At 64.6% G+C, this 16567-nt stretch overlaps 1 protein-coding gene across 1 annotated transcript in view; it reads left to right on the top strand.

Annotated features, from left to right (window-relative positions):
* The window catches only part of KIF1A (kinesin family member 1A), a 64423-nt gene that overhangs the window by 36599 nt on the left and 11257 nt on the right, over positions 1-16567 (top strand). Inside the window, exons 27-38 of the mRNA XM_052637910.1 lie at positions 656-774; positions 2735-2820; positions 3427-3565; positions 3678-3846; positions 3980-4070; positions 5433-5551; positions 6233-6288; positions 7080-7188; positions 7375-7441; positions 7575-7659; positions 10320-10425; positions 12427-12453. Coding sequence (XP_052493870.1) covers positions 656-774; positions 2735-2820; positions 3427-3565; positions 3678-3846; positions 3980-4070; positions 5433-5551; positions 6233-6288; positions 7080-7188; positions 7375-7441; positions 7575-7659; positions 10320-10425; positions 12427-12453 — 1173 coding nt within the window. The remainder of the gene's footprint in view (positions 1-655; positions 775-2734; positions 2821-3426; positions 3566-3677; positions 3847-3979; positions 4071-5432; positions 5552-6232; positions 6289-7079; positions 7189-7374; positions 7442-7574; positions 7660-10319; positions 10426-12426; positions 12454-16567) is intronic.

Genomic DNA, 16567 nt, shown 5'->3' with positions numbered 1-16567 from the left:
CGTCCTCGCTGCCTGTCAGACCCCGCAGGTCAACCGGCTCAGGGAGGGGGTGCCACGGGGTGACGTGGCCTCTGGCCCGCCTGTCCTGGCACTAGCTGGGCACACAGCTGAGCTGCTGGGAGAGGGGGGCTCTCGGCCCTGGGGCTGGTGGGGCCGTGCCAGGCAGCATTGCAGCGTCTGGGGCATTCTCGAGGCTCTGTTCAGCCCTCCTCCTGGGCTCTGGCTGAAGTCATGGAGCTCTCGCCCCTTGTGTTCCTGGAGAGGCTCACAGGGAGCCCTGAGCCACCTTTCGTCATCCGAGGCCCTCTGTGGGGTCCACAAGTGTCAGGGGCCCCCGGGAAACGGGCAGGGGAGACGGAGTGGGGGCATCGGCACCAGCGTGAGGGTCATAGGTCAGTGAGGTGGTCCCCGGTCGTCGTCCTTGAAGCAGGCTGAGCCCTCCTCCTCCCTGTCCTCTGCTCAGACCGCCCCTCACCTCTGCGTCCTCCCGCCCCGCTGCCCTGCCCGCTCCTGCCCCCCACCCTGGCTGCCCCTGCCTGGCTGCCCGCTCCCTTCTGCTTTGCAGTGTTGTGTTGTGAGCCCGCCCTGCCGCCTCTGCCGCCGCCCGGCGCGGTGCCCGGCGGGCGGCCCTGACCGCAGCCTCTCCCCTCCCCAGGGCCTTCGTGTACCTCAGCAACCTGCTGTACCCCGTACCGCTGGTGCACCGCGTGGCCGTCGTCAGCGAGAAGGGCGAGGTGAAGGGCTTCCTGCGCGTGGCTGTCCAGGCCATCTCAGGTGCGTGCAGGTGGCCTGGGCGGGGTCTGTCCCTCCCCCGATGGGACACCGGGGCAGGGGGAGACCTCCACGGCCTTGCGTGGTGGTCTGCCTGCAGCCAGCCTCCTCCGTCTCTCCCCATGAGAGAAGCCCTGCTGCCCGGTACTCGGCTTGTGCCCCTGGGGCTCTTCCTGGTCGGCTGGGGCCTTCAGGGCCGCGCGGGCTGAGCCCGGGGCTGGCTGAACCCCCTCTGGCTCGGGGCCCCACCAGGTGGCCTGCAGACCCAGCCTGGTGCAGAAGTGCCCCCCAAGCTCTCACCACGGTCTCAGCCCCAGGACGGGTGTGCAGACTCCAGCCCTGGGTCCCCCAGCCTTCCCAACTCCACAGCACTGCCCCCTTTGGAGCGCATGGCTGGTCAGGTGCTGACCTGTGTCCCCAGAGGCCGTGAGCCCCTCCCCACTGCCGGCCAGCTGGTCCAGCCCCTCACTGAGAAGCAGACACCCCTCACTGCCCGGTCCCCTCCTGGCCACTCCTCCGGGCTGGGGACAGCCACCCCAAGGAGGGCTTTGGGCTTGCTGGGTTTGCTCCTCTGAAAGTGGGTCCTCTGTGAAGCTTTTTAGAAAGGAGTGTGGAGAGATGCTTGGAGGACGCGTGGGGGACTGCTCGGCCAGAGGGTCCCTCTCCTGTGGTGGCCCGTGTTCCCTTCGCCTCCAGCCTCTGGTGTCTCCTCGGGCCTCTTCCTCCCCTCCCTGAGGCTTGGCCCGGGCACTCTGGGTGCCCCATGTGCGGCTGCCAAGGGCCCAGGCCAGGACGGGGGGGGCGCGGAGCGTGAGCAGCATGGGGGGCCTGCTCGCCCGCTGGGTAGCCCGTGTGTGCGCACTCTGAATGTTTCGACCGCTGTGGTGGGTATCGCTTCTCCACGATCCCAAGCGCTCTTTCCAGCTCCTCCAGCCGTGTGACCGCGGTGCTGAGGGCCCTGGGGACATGACTGAAAAGGGGAGCCTGGGGGTGGGCTGGCTTTAGGCACGAGCCAGGTGATGGCGATGCTGAGGCATCCAACACTGCCCTCCTCCCCTGAGGGCACCCTGGCCCCGCTGGGTGGTTTGTCCTCCTCGGGCTCTTCCTAGCCCTTCCTGACCCCTCGGCCCCTGTAGAGCAGGCCAACCTGGCCGGCCGCTTCGTAGACAGGTCAGTGCTGCGTGTGTCTGGGCCACACCCGACGTCCCCCACGTGGTGGCTGAGCTGGAGGAGATGGTCACCCCTGCCTCGTACCCCTGCTGTAGCAGGAGCCCTCCTGTGCCAGCCCTGGGCCACCCTGGGCGGTGGTGGGAGAGAGCCCTGGGCCCTCAGGCAGCCGGGGTGCACACCTTGGTGGTGGTCGCACCCACCCTGGGACCCAGAACAGAGGGTCGGGGCCCCCTGGCATCTGTGAAGTCTCCTGCAGTGGCGTCTAGCCACAGTGGCTGGAGCTGGGGGCTAGGGGGCCTGGAAGGGCTAGAACTAGGGGCCTTCAGGCGGCAGAAGGGTTTGGTTTTGTCCCAGGCAGTAGGGAACCCTGCACACCGGGAAGAAGGGGGTGTGAGAGCGTGTGGGGTGTTGAGTATCCAGCTGCGTGATGGGGGAGGGGGAAGAGGGGTCCGGAGGACCCTGGGTTCTGCTGCGGCAGCTGAGTCTGGGGGCACAACTTAGGGGCGGGGAGCAGAGGGAGAAAGCTTGGCTCTGACAAGGTAGAGTTCACGGCCCCTTCAGAGCGGCTGTGCGGACAACGTGGCTGCCCCTGGGCCCTGGGGCAGCGGAGGCGGGCGGTCAGGGTGCCCGGGACATGCCCTGGTCATTCAGGGCCCCTCGGCCATGTCTGGGAGCCCCCAGGCAGGTCGGAGCCCCACCTGGTTCCCGCGTCGCCCTTGCCAGCGTTCAGCCTGGATGTCCTCTCCTGCCTGGGGACAAGCTGGGCCTGACCCTCTGCTTGATCCTGTTTCAGCTGATGAGGAGGCCCCTGACTATGGCTCCGGCGTCCGCCAGTCGGGAACAGCCAAAATCTCCTTTGACGACCAGCATTTTGAGAAGGTAGTGGTGCAGCCACAGATGCCACCCGGCCGCCAGCCCTGCGAAGCCTCAGGGAGGGGGGAGGACGGCTTCTTCCTTGCAGGCGCCCTTCCTGCCCTCGGGCGAGAGGCCCAAGCCGGGACCTCCCAGCCCAGGCGGCTGCCTGAACCTCGGTGCTCTGAGGCCTTGGGCCCAGGGCCCCCCAGTCCTTCTCAGAGAGGTCATCAGTGCTGGGCCTCACAGGAGAGGCACGGGGCGTCCAGCAGTGCCAGGAGGGCCCAGAGTTGGGGCGGTGGGGGCCTTGTGGGCAACTGGTGGCGGGGCTGGCCAGACGCTGAAAGCAGCTGGGGGAGTTTCCCTGCGTTCTGCCCAGGGCAGCCAGGGAGCAGGGGGTGGAGCAGGGGCGGAGCTGAGGGAGGGGTCCTGGCCGGGGTGGGGGCAGAGCTGAACCCCAGAGACGTGTCCCACCTTCCTTTCCCGCTTCCTAGACGAACAGCCCTGAGAAGAACGAGGCCTGGGGAGGGGTACGCCCACGGCAGGGGCGGGCCTGGGTGGGCAGAGGCGGGCCTGGGTGGGTGCTCAGGTTCCCCGGCAGCACTCTGTCCAACCCCGCCCCCTCCTGCACAGTTCCAGGCCGAGTCCTGCCCTGGGGTGGGCATGTCCCGCTCAGGGACCTCCCAGGAGGAGCTGCGGATTGTGGAAGGCCAGGGCCAGGCTGCAGACTCTGGGCCCTCAGCCGACGAGGTCAACAACAACACCTGCTCAGGTGGGTCTCTGCGGCCCACCTCCTGGCCGGCACACGTGCTGCAGGCCAGTTCCCAAGCCCGGGCTCAGCCCCTCGGGTCCCTCCACGCCCCTCTGCCCTTTGCTCCCAGCAGCGGTGACCCCGGAAAGCCTCCTGGACAGTCCCGAGAAAGCCGCCCTGGACGGGCCCCTGGACACCGCCCTGGACCACCTCGGCCTGGGCAGCACCTTCACCTTCCGCGTGACTGTCCTGCAAGCGTCCAGCATCTCTGCTGAATACGCTGACATCTTCTGCCAGTTCAAGTGAGCCTTGTACCCAGGCTGTGCGGGTGGGCCTTGGCAAGGTGCAGGGGGCGGGGGCACATGGTGGCCCCCTGGAGGCTGAGGTGCCCATGCCCAGGCCCTGCACCCACCGTGCACCTCCTCCGGTTCACAGCTTCATCCATCGCCATGACGAGGCCTTCTCTACGGAGCCCCTGAAGAACACGGGGAGGGGACCCCCGCTCGGCTTCTACCACGTCCAAAACGTACGTCCTCAGGGCCCCCGACCCCCGCCGTGACCCGCCCTCCCAGGGCCCTGGCTCTGCAGGCCTCCCTGAGACCCCCGAGTTGCTTTCACTCGGTCCCAGCTTCTCCCTCTCCTGCGCACCAACCCTGGGCTGGGCGTGAGGACACAGGCCCTCAGGCTCCAGGCGGGGGCACGCGTGCTCCTGCTGGGCAGTAGGGGTTTTGGGGGGCTTAAGACTGGAGGTGGGGGCAGCCCAGAGCCCCCGAGGGCCCCTGCGGCGAGCCTCCGCTGGATGTGGATGTGAAGGGTCTGGGGGCCCAGTGAGGCCGCCCTGGCTTGGTCCTGGGGATGAGGCAGGGCAGGGCAGGGCGCACGGAGGGCCACGGGGTGCCCGGGCAGAAGCCGGAGAGGCCAGGGAGCCCCCAGCCTGGAAGAACTGGCAGATGGTGGGGGCACGGTTCAACCCGCAGCTCGAGCCAGGTGTCAGGAGAGCGGGGGACTGTGCTGTGGGGCGGGGCAACGGCCCTGACCGAAGCCGCTGGGTCGCCGGGCCTCAGCCAGCCGGCCAGTGTGAGCTGGACCTGCGCTATGGGTGTGCCCTGAGCAGCCAGCCCGACCTGGCTCAGAAGGGCCTGTGGACTGTGGCCCGTCCTGCCCCTCAGGGACGAGGGCCTCTGGTGGTCTCTCAGCCAGGAAGGCGGGGCCAGCTCTGCCAGGGTGCTGCATGGCTTCCTTCCCTGGTGGCCCAGCAGGGCCCGTCAGCCCAGGGGCTTCAACCAGGGGCTGCTCGCCTCTCAGCCCCGGAGGCTGAAGACCGAGAGCCTGGTGGGCTCTGCGGTCCCTCTGAGGCTGTGATGAGAACCGGTTGCCACCCGCTCGTAGATGGCCGCCTTCCCTGGTAGCCTCACGTCGTGTCCCGTGCGGGCCTGTGCCCAAGTGTCCCCTTCCTACAAGAATACTGGGCCTACGGGTCCCCGGCGACCTCATTCTAGCTCAGTCACCTCTGTGGAGACCCCTCTGTAACACACATGCTTTAACACATGGGACGCGGGTGGTGGGGGGTGGGTCGGAGAAGGGGGGACAAAGTTCAACCCACAACGCCAGGCGAGTGGACAAGAGCCCGAGGGGGGTCACAGAGGCCCATCCTCCAGCTCTGTGATCTAAAAGAGCAGCTGAGCCCAGGGGCCCTCAGCCCTTCAGTCCTGGGGGCAGAGCCCTTGGGCCGGCCCGCAGTGGCTGGTCCACAGGGCCTGTGGAGGAGCAGGCTGGGCAGACCCAGGCGAGGTCAGCCCCAGGCTCTCCGGTCTGGGCCTGGGGTGCTGGGTGCTCCACAGAGGCTGAGCTCTCCCCTCCCTGACTGTCTGTCCCGCCCCCCGACCAGATCGCGGTGGAGGTGACCAGGTCCTTCATCGAGTACATCAAGAGCCAGCCCCTCGTGTTCGAGGTCTTCGGGCACTACCAGCAGCACCCATTCCCGCCCCTCTGCAAGGACGTGCTCAGGTCAGGAGGCCAGCCCAGCCGGGCTGCTGCAGGGGGTCGGGGCCTCTCGCCTCCCAGCCGGCAGGCCTGACCTGCACCCTAGACAGGCCTGGTGTACTGGTTCTGGATCCGTGTGCCCCCCCAACACCTCCCTGTCTGTGGCCGGCCCTGCGGGGCTGAGGAGGGGGTCTCAGAGGGGCGCTGTCAGAACCTCGGTCGTGTCCCGGGGCCCAGGGAAGCCACGCGGGGCTGGCGAGGGCAACCCCGTGCCCTGTTCCTGCGTCCTCCGCCCCCCAGGTGGGACGGGGATGACTAGCCCTGCTCCCTCCCCCGCCTGGGGCTCTCAGGGTGGGTCCCCGTGTGTGTGTGTGTGTGTGTGTGTGGGGAGGGCAGCCCATAGGCCTCGGGGCAGCGGCAGCCCTTGTTGCCGCCTCCGGGCACCCTCTGCACTGACGTGCGGGACCCAGGGCGAGTGTCGGCAGGGCAGGCCGAAGGGGCTGGTTCCAGGACTCGCCTGTCCTGGGGATGGGAGGGGCCTGCCTGGATCCCCAGGGCTTCCTGGGGCGTCCCGGGGGGCCTTGGGTTCTAGGGTGCCTCCTCCCTGGCTGGTGGAGGCCTGAGATCAGGCCTTTCGCAGGCCCCGTGGGAGAGGCACCAGCCTCTGGTCACTCACGGTCACTCTCCCCACCTCTGTCCGCACAGCCCCCTGAGGCCCTCTCGCCGCCACTTCCCACGGGTCATGCCACTGTCCAAGCCAGGTAGGTGGGGCTCTCCCTGGTGCAGGGGTGCCTGTGTGGGCCGGCTGCCCTTGGCGGAGTGCAGTCCTGTGGGGGCGTCCCTGCCCCCTAGCCTCCTGGCACCACCCTGCCCCCTCCCCCCGCCGCTGGCCCTCCGGAGGCCCCATGGAGTCAGGACTCCATAACAGAGCGGGGGCCACAGAGGGACATCCAGGAGGCTGCCCACAGCTGGGGTTGAGGGCCGGGGACTCCCAGGGGGCCGGGCCCTGTGAACTGAACCTGCAGGACGGACACGGTCTGAGAGGAAAGGGGGAGGCTGGAGGTGGGCGAGCCCGGGAGGTCCCTGGAGGAAGGGCCCTGGGAGGTCAGCCCGCGCCTGGCACCCATAACAGAGGGGCTGTGGGCACAAGTGGCTGGGCACCCGGGGCATGGAGCCTGTGTGTTGGGAGCGGCCACACGTGTAGGGCAGGGGCCCAGGGCTGGGGCCTCTCTGTGCTGGAAGCAGGTGCTTGGCGTGGCCGAGGGGTCCTGGGTGGGTTGTGGGGCCTCAGAGCAGGTGTGGCTCCAGCCACCACCTGTGCCCAGGTACGTGGGGCTGCTGGCTTCTCCCTCCTGGCATGGATGAGCCGCAGTCACGCCCGCCCCCCCGGGGTGGTGGCCGAGGCCCGTCTGCACCCCGGGGTGGAGCCTGCCAGTCGTCCCCATGGAGGGTGATGTTCTCGCCGCTGCTGGGGCTCTGCTCCCCGCCTCCTCTGCGTGCCCTCAGCCGCGATCGGTCAGTTTGCACCCACGTCTTCTCCCGGTCCCCCCAGTGCCAGCCACCAAGCTCAGCACGCTGACGCGACCCTGCCCAGGCCCCTGCCACTGCAAGTACGACCTGCTGGTCTACTTTGAGATCTGCGAGCTGGAGGCCAACGGCGAGTGAGTCCGGAGCCAGTGTTGCCCACGCAGGGCTGGGCGGGGGTCCGCGGGACATGCGGGGAGGAGGGGCCCTAGGGCAGCGGGTGGTGTTTCCCTGCCCTCTGCTCCGCCTGGGGGGCCGGCTGTCTGTGCTGCGCTCGCAGGGCTCGGCCGGGCACGCCCTCAGCCCTGCCGCCTCTCTCCCAGCTACATCCCGGCAGTGGTGGACCACCGTGGCGGGATGCCGTGCATGGGGACCTTCCTGCTCCACCAGGTGCGGAGACCTCAATGCCCCGCCCGCCCCACAGCCCACCCCGTCCCGAGCCCCGCAGCCCACCCCGGCCCCACCCCCGCCCCTCCCGGCCGTCCAGCCGTCTGACCGTGTCCTCTCCCCTGGTGCCTGGCAGGGCATCCAGAGACGGATCACCGTGACCCTTCTGCACGAGACAGGCAGCCACATCCGCTGGAAGGAAGTGCGGGAGCTGGTGGTGGGTGAGTGTGGGCTGGGTGGGCAGGGGGAACACGGGCCACGCTCAGCCCCAGACCCGGCCCCATTGCTGCTGCTGTGCGGTCTTGGCTGACCCACTTAACCTCCGTGTGCCTCAGCCCCTCACCTGAAGAGGGGCACAGGGGCTCAGGTGGTGATTCCAGACTTCTGTTTAATCACCGCGCTAGCTTGCTAGGGCCGTCGTGAGGAAGTCACGCACTCCGGATGGCTTGAAACCACAGAAGTTGATCCCGTCTCGTGGATAAGTCCTGTGATGAGGGTGTCAGCAGCTCGGCCATGCTTCCTTGAAGCCCCAGGGGAAGTCCTTCCTCCCCACCTCCAGCTTCTGGTGGTTTGTGGGGACCCCTTGTGGACACGTCACCCCAATCCTCTGTCTTCACGGGGCTTGATACTTAGATGAGGGCCCATCTAGTCCAGCATGACAGCGTCTCAACTGCTTTCATCTGTCAAGAACCTGTTTGCATATGAGGTCACGTTCTGAAGTTCTGGGGGTCAGGACCACAGCACATCTCTTTGAGGGGACCCAATTCAGCTCACAGTGCCAGGGGCTTAGATGCTTTTGGTCTGTAATTTCCTGCTGTGAACTCTTCCATCTTGGAAATGTTCCCTTTACTGACTCTTTGCAAAGAATCTGTCTTCCCAGTTTCCATTCAAAGACAGGGAGCGCCATCCCTCTCAGGACGGACCGCCGTCCGTCCTCAGCATGAAGCCACCTCCCCACCCCATGGCCCTGGAGCTGAGGGACCTCCGAGGCCTTGCCCTGGGCATTGCTGTGGCCGTGGGCATTAGCCCAAGGGCAGTGTCCCTGGGGCTGGGGAGTGGCTCTGGGGGTGTAGTAGCAAGGATGTGACGGGGGCCCATCATCCTGAGTCAGTAGGTCAGGATCGCAGACCGCAGGGTTCTGGGATCCCCAGGACAAACGTTTCATTTCAGCTATTCCGTGCTGTCTTTCCACACAAATCAGAAGAGCAGAATGAGCGCACACACCCCTGTTGCAGATGTGGTCTTGGGGAGAGGCCCAGTGACTCCTTTCCGACTTAAGAGAGAAAACTCAGTGCTACTTGTTTATTCCTCGAGGAGGCGGAGTGATCAAATCAACCATTGCTATAAGAGAGAGAAGACCCCCGGGGGGGGCACGGCAGTCCACTCCAGTATGCTTGCCCGGAGAGTCCCAGGGACAGAGGAGCCCCTGGGGTTACAAAGAGTCGGACACGACTATCTGACTGGGCACGTGCACTCGGGCGAGACATGGGAAACGGAGGCGCCAGGTGGGAGTCCTGACTCTTGGCAGTTCCAGAGTCACCCCTTGCCCCCACCTCAAGTACAGGCATCTTAGAAGGCTTTGCTGGAAATAGCCCTTGCAAGGAGACGTTTTTGATTCAGATAGTGTTTCTCTTCTTTTTTTTTAAGTATAAAAAGAGTGGAAGCATTTTTTCCTTCTCATCTTGTCAAGATGTCCTCTTCCAATGAGTAGCAGGGCCTGTGAGTCCCAGGCTGGGTGATTGGAACCTATCAGCTGGGGCGGGGAGATATTGCAAGAGTTATTTATGGCTGAGAAACCAAGAAGCTCAGAACTTAGGCTGCGGGAGGACGCCCACTGACAGGCAGCACCGTGCGCAGCTGCAGACCCCGCATGGGGCGCTGTTCAGTCACGGAACCACGTCCGACTCTGCGACCCCAGGGACTGCAGCACGCCAGGCTTCCCTGCCCTTCGCCATCTCCCAGAGCTTGCTCAAACTCATGTCCATCGAGATGGTGACGCCATCCAACCATCTCATCTTCTGTCGTCCCCTTCTCCTCCTGCCCCCAATCCCTCCCAGCATCAGGGTCTTTTCCAAAGAGTCGGCTCTTCACATCAGGTGGCCAGAGTACTGGAGTTCCAGCTTCAGTATCAGTCCTTCCGATGAATATTCAGGGTGGATTTCCTTTAGGATGGACTGGTCGGATCTCCTTGCAGTCCAAGGGACTCTCGAGAGTCTTGTCCAACGCTGGAGTTCAGAAGCATAGATTCTTTGGTGCTCAGCCTTCTTTATGGTTCAGGTCTCACATCCCTACATGACCACTGGGAAAACCACAGCTTTGATCATACAGACGTTTGTCAGCAAAGTGATGTCTCTGCTTTTTAATATGGTGTCTAGGTTTGTCGTAACTTTTCTTCCAAGGAGCAAGGGTCTTTTAACTTCATGGCTGCAGTCACCATCCACAGTGATTTTGGAGCCCAGGAAAATAAAATCTGCGGTTTCCACTTTTTCTCCATCTATTTGCCGTGAAGTGATGGAGCCAGTTGCCATGATCCTGAGTGTTTTGAATGCTGAGTTTCAAGAGAGCTTCTTCACCTCCTTCTTCCACCCTCATCCAGAGGCTAGTTAGTTCCTCTTCACTTTCTGCCACTAGGGTGGTGTCACCTGCGCCTCTGAGATTGTTGGTATTCTCCCATCAGTCTTGATTCCAACTGCAGACCCTGCGTGGGCCTCCCTGCCCCTCTCGGTGTTGCCTTTAGCCAGGTGCCCCTGTGGCCGTGTGGGGAACCCTGTGGCACAGCCTCGTAGCTGGAAGCTCCCGCCCAGGCAGAGATGGAGAGCGGGGACCTGGTGCCCGCCTGCCCTCCTGGGAACTGACGCGTGGCCCACCCCCCTCCCCGCAGGTCGCATCCGAAACACCCCGGAAACGGACGAGTCCCTGATCGACCCTAACATCTTGTCGCTCAGCATCCTCTCGTCCGGATACATCTGCCCGGCCCAGGATGACCGGTGAGTCCGCTCGGGGTCGGTGCTCTCTGGAGGAGGGCCCGGGGTGTGTTCTCAGCCCCCCACCTGGCTTGCCTGGCTGCGCTGGGCCCTGAGCTCTCCAGGCCCTTCTTCCTGGCCCTCCAGGAGGTGGTGCAGGGAGGGGCCCCTGGCGAGCTGTCGCTCGGTCACCAGATGGAGAGGCACGTGGGCGTTGCCAGCGGAGGAGCTGGGTCCTGTCCTCAGGACTCTCACGGGCAGGAGGCAGCATGGGGCAGTGAGCAGGTGAACGGGCCGGACTTCCCAGCCACACTGCTGTGGGCCTGTGTCCCCTTTGGCAGGCGTCCTTGCGGCCCAGGGTCCTGGAGGAGCTCAGGGAGAAGCTGGCCAGTGGTCTGGCATCCTGGGGTGGGGATGTGCCCAACGGCATGGCTTGGCACACACTCCTCCTCACGGGGTTTGCCGGGCTTGGGGGTTTTGGGGGCGAGGCCTCTGGGGGCCAGGCTGGGGCGGACAGCTCCCTGCCAGAGCCACCTTCCTGGGGGGACGTTGGTAAGCTTGGCTCTGTCTGAGACACTGCTTTCTGGGGGCGTGGGGACATGGGGAGGGGGCTCCCGAGTCCTGAAGGCTTGACCTGGCCTAAGAGGCAGAAGCCGAGAGCTGACCCCGAGCTCCAGCTGCAGGCGTCTCCACGGGTTCCTGTGCTGTCTGCAGGAAGTGTCTTGAGGGCTGGGTGCGCTGGAGCGGGTGGGGCCCCCTTTGCTAGGGGAGCTGGATCCGTAAGGATAAAGGGTCTTGGTCCAGACAGAGCTGGGCTTCCTTGCAGACTCCCCGGAGAGTGGGCAGTGACCCGCAGGGGCAGGTGTGGCTCTGTTCCAGCCCTGCCCTAGAACCTTCTGGAGGAAACACAGCCTGCACTCGTGTCCAGAGGAGGGAGGGTTGGATGAGGATGCTGAGAGGTGTTCTCTCGAGGGTGGGGGCACCATGACAGGCAGGCTGGGCTTACGGGAAGTGGGGTGCAGCACGTAGGTAGGCCCGTTGCTGTGAGGATGCACCCTGGGGTCGCGGCAGAGAGCCCAGCACCCTCCGTGTAGGCTGCCTGTGGGGACATGGGCCTCCGAGACCGGGACCCGGGGGTAGGGCTGAGGGGACCCGTGTCACCAGAGAGGGCTCTGGCATACCGAGTGCCCCTGGGGACCTGGAGAGTGACCTCAGCATTCCCCCAGCCTCTGACCCTCCCTTTGTCCTGGCAACGCCTCCATTCTTGGGTAGAAGGCGCGTGGACCAGAGAGGAGGAGGGTGTGGGTGCCTCTGGGACCGTGTTTCTGGGCTCCTGTCCTCCGGCCGGCACAGTGGCTGTGGGGCACGTCCTGGGGAGCTTAGGGGGCTGGACCTCAGGTCAGTGGGGCTTTGGCTGAAAAGGTTCGCCCTGCTCCTGGAAGTCAGAGCACCCGTCGCTGCCGGGCCCGGCCTGTGCCCTGGGCAGGACGAGAGGCCAGCTCAGGTGCTGGATGTCAGGGCCCCTGGGGGTGACAGGAAGCCCCAGACCAGAGTCCCTGCCCGCAGCTGCTTTGGCCCTGCTTGGCTCCCCCTCCTCCTCTGTCAGACCCCAGCACGGCCCTGACCCGAGCCCCACCCAGGGGAGAGTCTCGGGGACCCCCTTAGTGGGCGGCCCCAGGCGGGCAGCGTGTGGAGGCTTGGCTGGCCTCCCAGCAGCCCCCGCAAGGGCCCTCCTGTCCCCCGGACCCCGGCTGACGCCCTCAGAGCTCCGTGGGTGACAGGGCAGGCACTCTCCCCACTGGGAGACCCAGGCCAGCCTTGGGTCCCGCGCCTCAGCTGCCCACCCGCTTTGCCACGGCCCCCCAACCCCCCGACCCCCGCTCACGGTCCCCGCGCTGTGCGGCCGCCCGGCTCCGATGGGCCACCGCCCGCCGCGGACACTCCTCCGCGCTGCCCCCGCCTGCTCCGCTGCCGCTGCCCCCCGGCCCCCGCCCCCACTAACCTGTGACTGTTTGTGTTTTGCAGGCAGTTTCTTGATTCGGACATGCCTAGGTACCATCCGTGCCCCTGGTTTCTCTCAGCCTGCCCCCACTCCACAGCCCCGAGATCTCATTCCAGCTTTTGGGCGCCCCTCCACACTCGCTCACCTCCTCGTCTGTCTCTGCCGTCTTCTCCTCCCGTCTTATTTCCTTTTTCCTCTCCCTGTCACACCGCTTCTTCCCCATCACCCTCCCCCGTGGCTGAGCACCGCCCCCCACCAGTCCTCCACTCTTGATCCTGGCTGCTTTGGTAGTTTCTGCCCTCATAGACGCTGGCTGGCCTCCCGCTCCCCGCCCCCCGAGCCTTGCCAATGCCCCCTCCTCGCCCTAGCAGGAGCAGGCGCCCGCATGCAGGCTGGCCGGCCCCCTCCCCGCACAGTGAGAGAGCAAGGGGGGTGTGTAGTGGGTGCAGGACGGGGGGTGGACAGGCCTGGCCCGGCCCGGCCCTCCCCGCTCTGCCCCACCACCCCGGGTACGGACCCTCGCCCAGCCAGGCTCCTGGCGTGGCCGCCACATGCCTTCTGGAAGTGGATGGGTGGTGAGGGGCGAAGGGCCCAGCTCTGGACTCACCCGGGTGGTCCCAGGACCAGCCCCCAAGTCACAGGCTCCTGGGCCTGGCATGGAGATTCTCCCCTCCTGGGCTCTGGGCTTGGTGGCCGGGTGCAGGGTCCTGGAGGCCCCCAGGGTGGACGGCCTCGCAGTCCCTGTTATGCACCCTGTCCCTGAGGCCGCGGTCTGTTCTGGGCCCTGTTGACTGTGGCCAGAGCTTGGTGCCCTGGGGTCTCTGTTCTGGAAGAGGAGGGGGGTCAGCAGAAGGCCCCCAGTGAGGACACCTGGTCCTCAAAGGGGCGCGGGGCAACGCCTGCCCCTTCTTAGGGGTGCCCAGGGCAGAGGGCGGGGCGCCAGCCAGCCTGCCGAGGTCAGGTGTGGCGCGAGGTACTGGTCTGGAAGGTCACTCTGTGCCCCGGGCAGCTCTAGCTGAGGCCCCAAAGGGTGGTCAGCAGGCTGTGGTTCCTGTCAGCGTGTCCCCAGGGCACACGCACCCAGGGCAGGATCAGGCCCTCCCTGGGCACAGGCGGCTGGCTGTGGCGGGGACTCTGTCAAGGAAGACCTGCGGTGAGGCTGCCCTAGAGGAGGGTCACATCCCTGCGGGGCCCAGAGAGCAGGGACCTGCCCCTCTTGGGCAGCCTGGAGGGCTTCCTGGAGGTGGCAGCCTGCCAGCTGGTCCTGGAAGCAAACTGGGCCCGCCATGGCGGCTGCAGCCTGCAGTCTGCCTGTTGTCAGAGAGCTCTGGGTTCTTCCCCGAAGGGGACCGGACTTTGGGGCTGTTTCCCTGATGAGTCCATCAGTACAATCACAGAGGGGTGTGAGCGTTTTGTTCCAGTTTGCGTGTCCACAGCCAGCCCCGTGTGATAGAGACGTGCTCAGGCTGGTCCAGGACGCCCCCTGCAGGTACATCATGAAATAGAAACATTCCCCGTGGCCAGGAGGGGACGGCCATGGGGGTGGGGACTCCTACTCAGCAGGGCCTTAGCACCAGCCCCCAGGCTGCAGAAGGGCCTCACTCCAGCCCCCAGGTGCAGAGCTGGGCTCGTGGGCCCCCAGTGGCCTTGGCCTGCAAGACGAGGCCCAGAGAGCTGGGAGGGGCAAGGGGTCAGAGCCCCGAGCCTTGGGCTAGGGTCTGCCTCATGCAGCAGAAAACTGCTGTGGTGGGAGGTTCTGGGGATGAGCAGAGGGTTCCATCCCGGATGTCTGCACCAGCTGGCCGGGCTGGCTGTGAGAATGTGCACGCGTGGCAGGACTTCTGGAGCCTGCGGTCCATCTCCTAGGCCAGGGACTCTGTGAGGGCTGCCTCAGCGTGTGAGACTAAATGAGATGAATCGAACAAGCTCTGAGGAGGGGCCCTGCAGGCAGAACGTCATTAACGTGTGTGGTGTGGTTATTTTCATGCCAACTGAGCAGTCGCTCAGTTGTGTCCACCTGTTTGCGACCCCATGCACTGCAGCACGCCAGGCTTCCTTGTCCTTCACCATCTCCCGGAGCCTGCTCAAACTCCTGTCCGTGGAGTCAGTGATGCCGCCCCACCATCTCATCCTCTGTCGTCCCCTTCTCCTCCTGCCTTCAGTCTTTGCCAGCATCAGGGTCTTTTCAGTGAGTCAGCTCTTTGCATCAAGTGGCCAAAGTATTGGTGCTTCAGCGTCAGCATCAGTCCTTCCAATGGCTATTCAGGGTTTATTTCCTTTAGGATGGACTGGTTTGATCTTGCAGTCTAAAGGGCTCCCTAGAGTCTTAGCATTTACTTTGAAACATTCCTAAAGCACAAACCTCCTCAGCAAAGAGCCTAGGTTTTAAAATGCTAGCCACACCCGTGTTCCAGAGGATCCCTGCTGAGATGCGGGGATCTCACTCACAGTGGGGAGCGAGGAGGAGAGCTTGTGATCCAGCCTCACCCACGAAGAGCAGGCCAGATCTTCCACCTTCCACCCCGTCCATGCATCTTACCTGGGCTCACTCTCCTGCCCCGGGGGTCCCGGTGCCCGGGGCAGAAAGGGGCCGCGAGACCCTCCAAAGTAAGGCGGTGTTGAGTCTGGGGAGGAGGGTGGTCCACGGTGACCCTCACCCCTCCCACCAGGCACAGGGTCGGATTTCTCCAGACAGATGGCTCAGGTGCCCTGAGGGCTGCCCCAGCCTCCCAGGACAGGCCCGGGTTGGGAACTTGCAGAGTCTCCTCTCTCTCCTGTTTGCTGCACCATCAACGGGACACGACCCCACTCACTCACTCATTCATTCATCACCTGGGGCATGACCCCCACTCACTCATTCACTGATCACACTGGGGCACAACCCCACTCATTCATTCATCCCTCACGAGGCACGACCCCCACTCATTCATTCATCACACGGGCACGACCCCACTCACTCATTCATCACCTGGGGCACGACCCCTACTCATTCATTCATCCCTCACGAGGCACGACCCCCACTCACTCATTCATTCATCACACAGGCACGACCCCACTCACTCACTCATCACCTGGGGCACGACCCCCACTCACTCACTCATTCATTCATCACACGGGGCACAACCCCACTCACTCATCACCTGGGGCACAACCCCCACTCACTCATTCATTCATCACATGAACATGATCCCACTCACTAATTCATGCATCTGTCACACGGGACACGACCCTACTCATTCATTCATCCGTGATCAGGACATGACCCCCACTCACTCATTCATTGATCACATGGGACACGACCTCACTCACTCATTCATTCATCCATCACACGGGGCACAACCCCCACTCATTCATTCATCCGTCACACAGGACCCGACCCCACTGACTCATTCATTCACCCGTCACATGGGACATGACCCCACTCATTCATTCATTCACCCGTCACACGGGGCACTACCCCACTCATTCATTCATTCACCCGTCACATGGCACACGACCCCACTCACTGATTCATTCATTCATCCGTCACATGTGAGCCACGTTCTGCGATTGTTCAAAAGGAGGATTAAAGACTAAACAGGAGGAGTCTGTCTGCAGGAAGCTCAGAGCCTGCTGAGGAGCTCATCTGTCCCCTCACCCCTCGGTCCTGCCTTCCCTCCGTCCCTCTGGTCAGAGTGCTTGCTCTGCATGGCAGGAGACGGCGCTCGGCTGCGCAAAACGCGCATCCAGACACAGAGCTGCGCCTCTGAGGTTTGAGGCCGTCCCCCTGCTCTTAGCTGCTTGCCTGCACCCTGTGGTCACGGTCCCCACTGGACAGGAGGGCTGCAATTCAAGGGGCTCGGATCTCCTTCCCTGAGTCCTAGGCCACTTCTAAAGGTGACTCTTTCAAGAAATGTACTTCCCAGAGCCTAAGGCGTTTCTGGTTGACACCTCGAGGGAGGGGCTTCATGTGCAGATTCTCAGCAGACCCATTCGCACCAGGCTGCCCATTGGGCCTGCCCGTGGGCGCCCACGGCTGTGACGCTTGTCAGAAGTTGTCTGAATGAGCCCTGTCAGGCCATCGCAGCAGGGGTGGTGGTCACACTCAGAGTGCCCAGGGGGTCGTGCTGGGAGCCCTGAGATTCTCTTACCTACCCCCGGGCAGCCCCTAAGCCTCTGAGCACC

The sequence above is a fragment of the Budorcas taxicolor genome, chromosome 3 (assembly GCF_023091745.1).
Source record: "Budorcas taxicolor isolate Tak-1 chromosome 3, Takin1.1, whole genome shotgun sequence".
Taxonomy (NCBI): Eukaryota; Metazoa; Chordata; class Mammalia; order Artiodactyla; family Bovidae; genus Budorcas; species Budorcas taxicolor.
The sequence above is the reverse complement of the archived record's forward strand: the minus strand, read 5'-3'. Positions and strand labels throughout refer to the sequence as shown.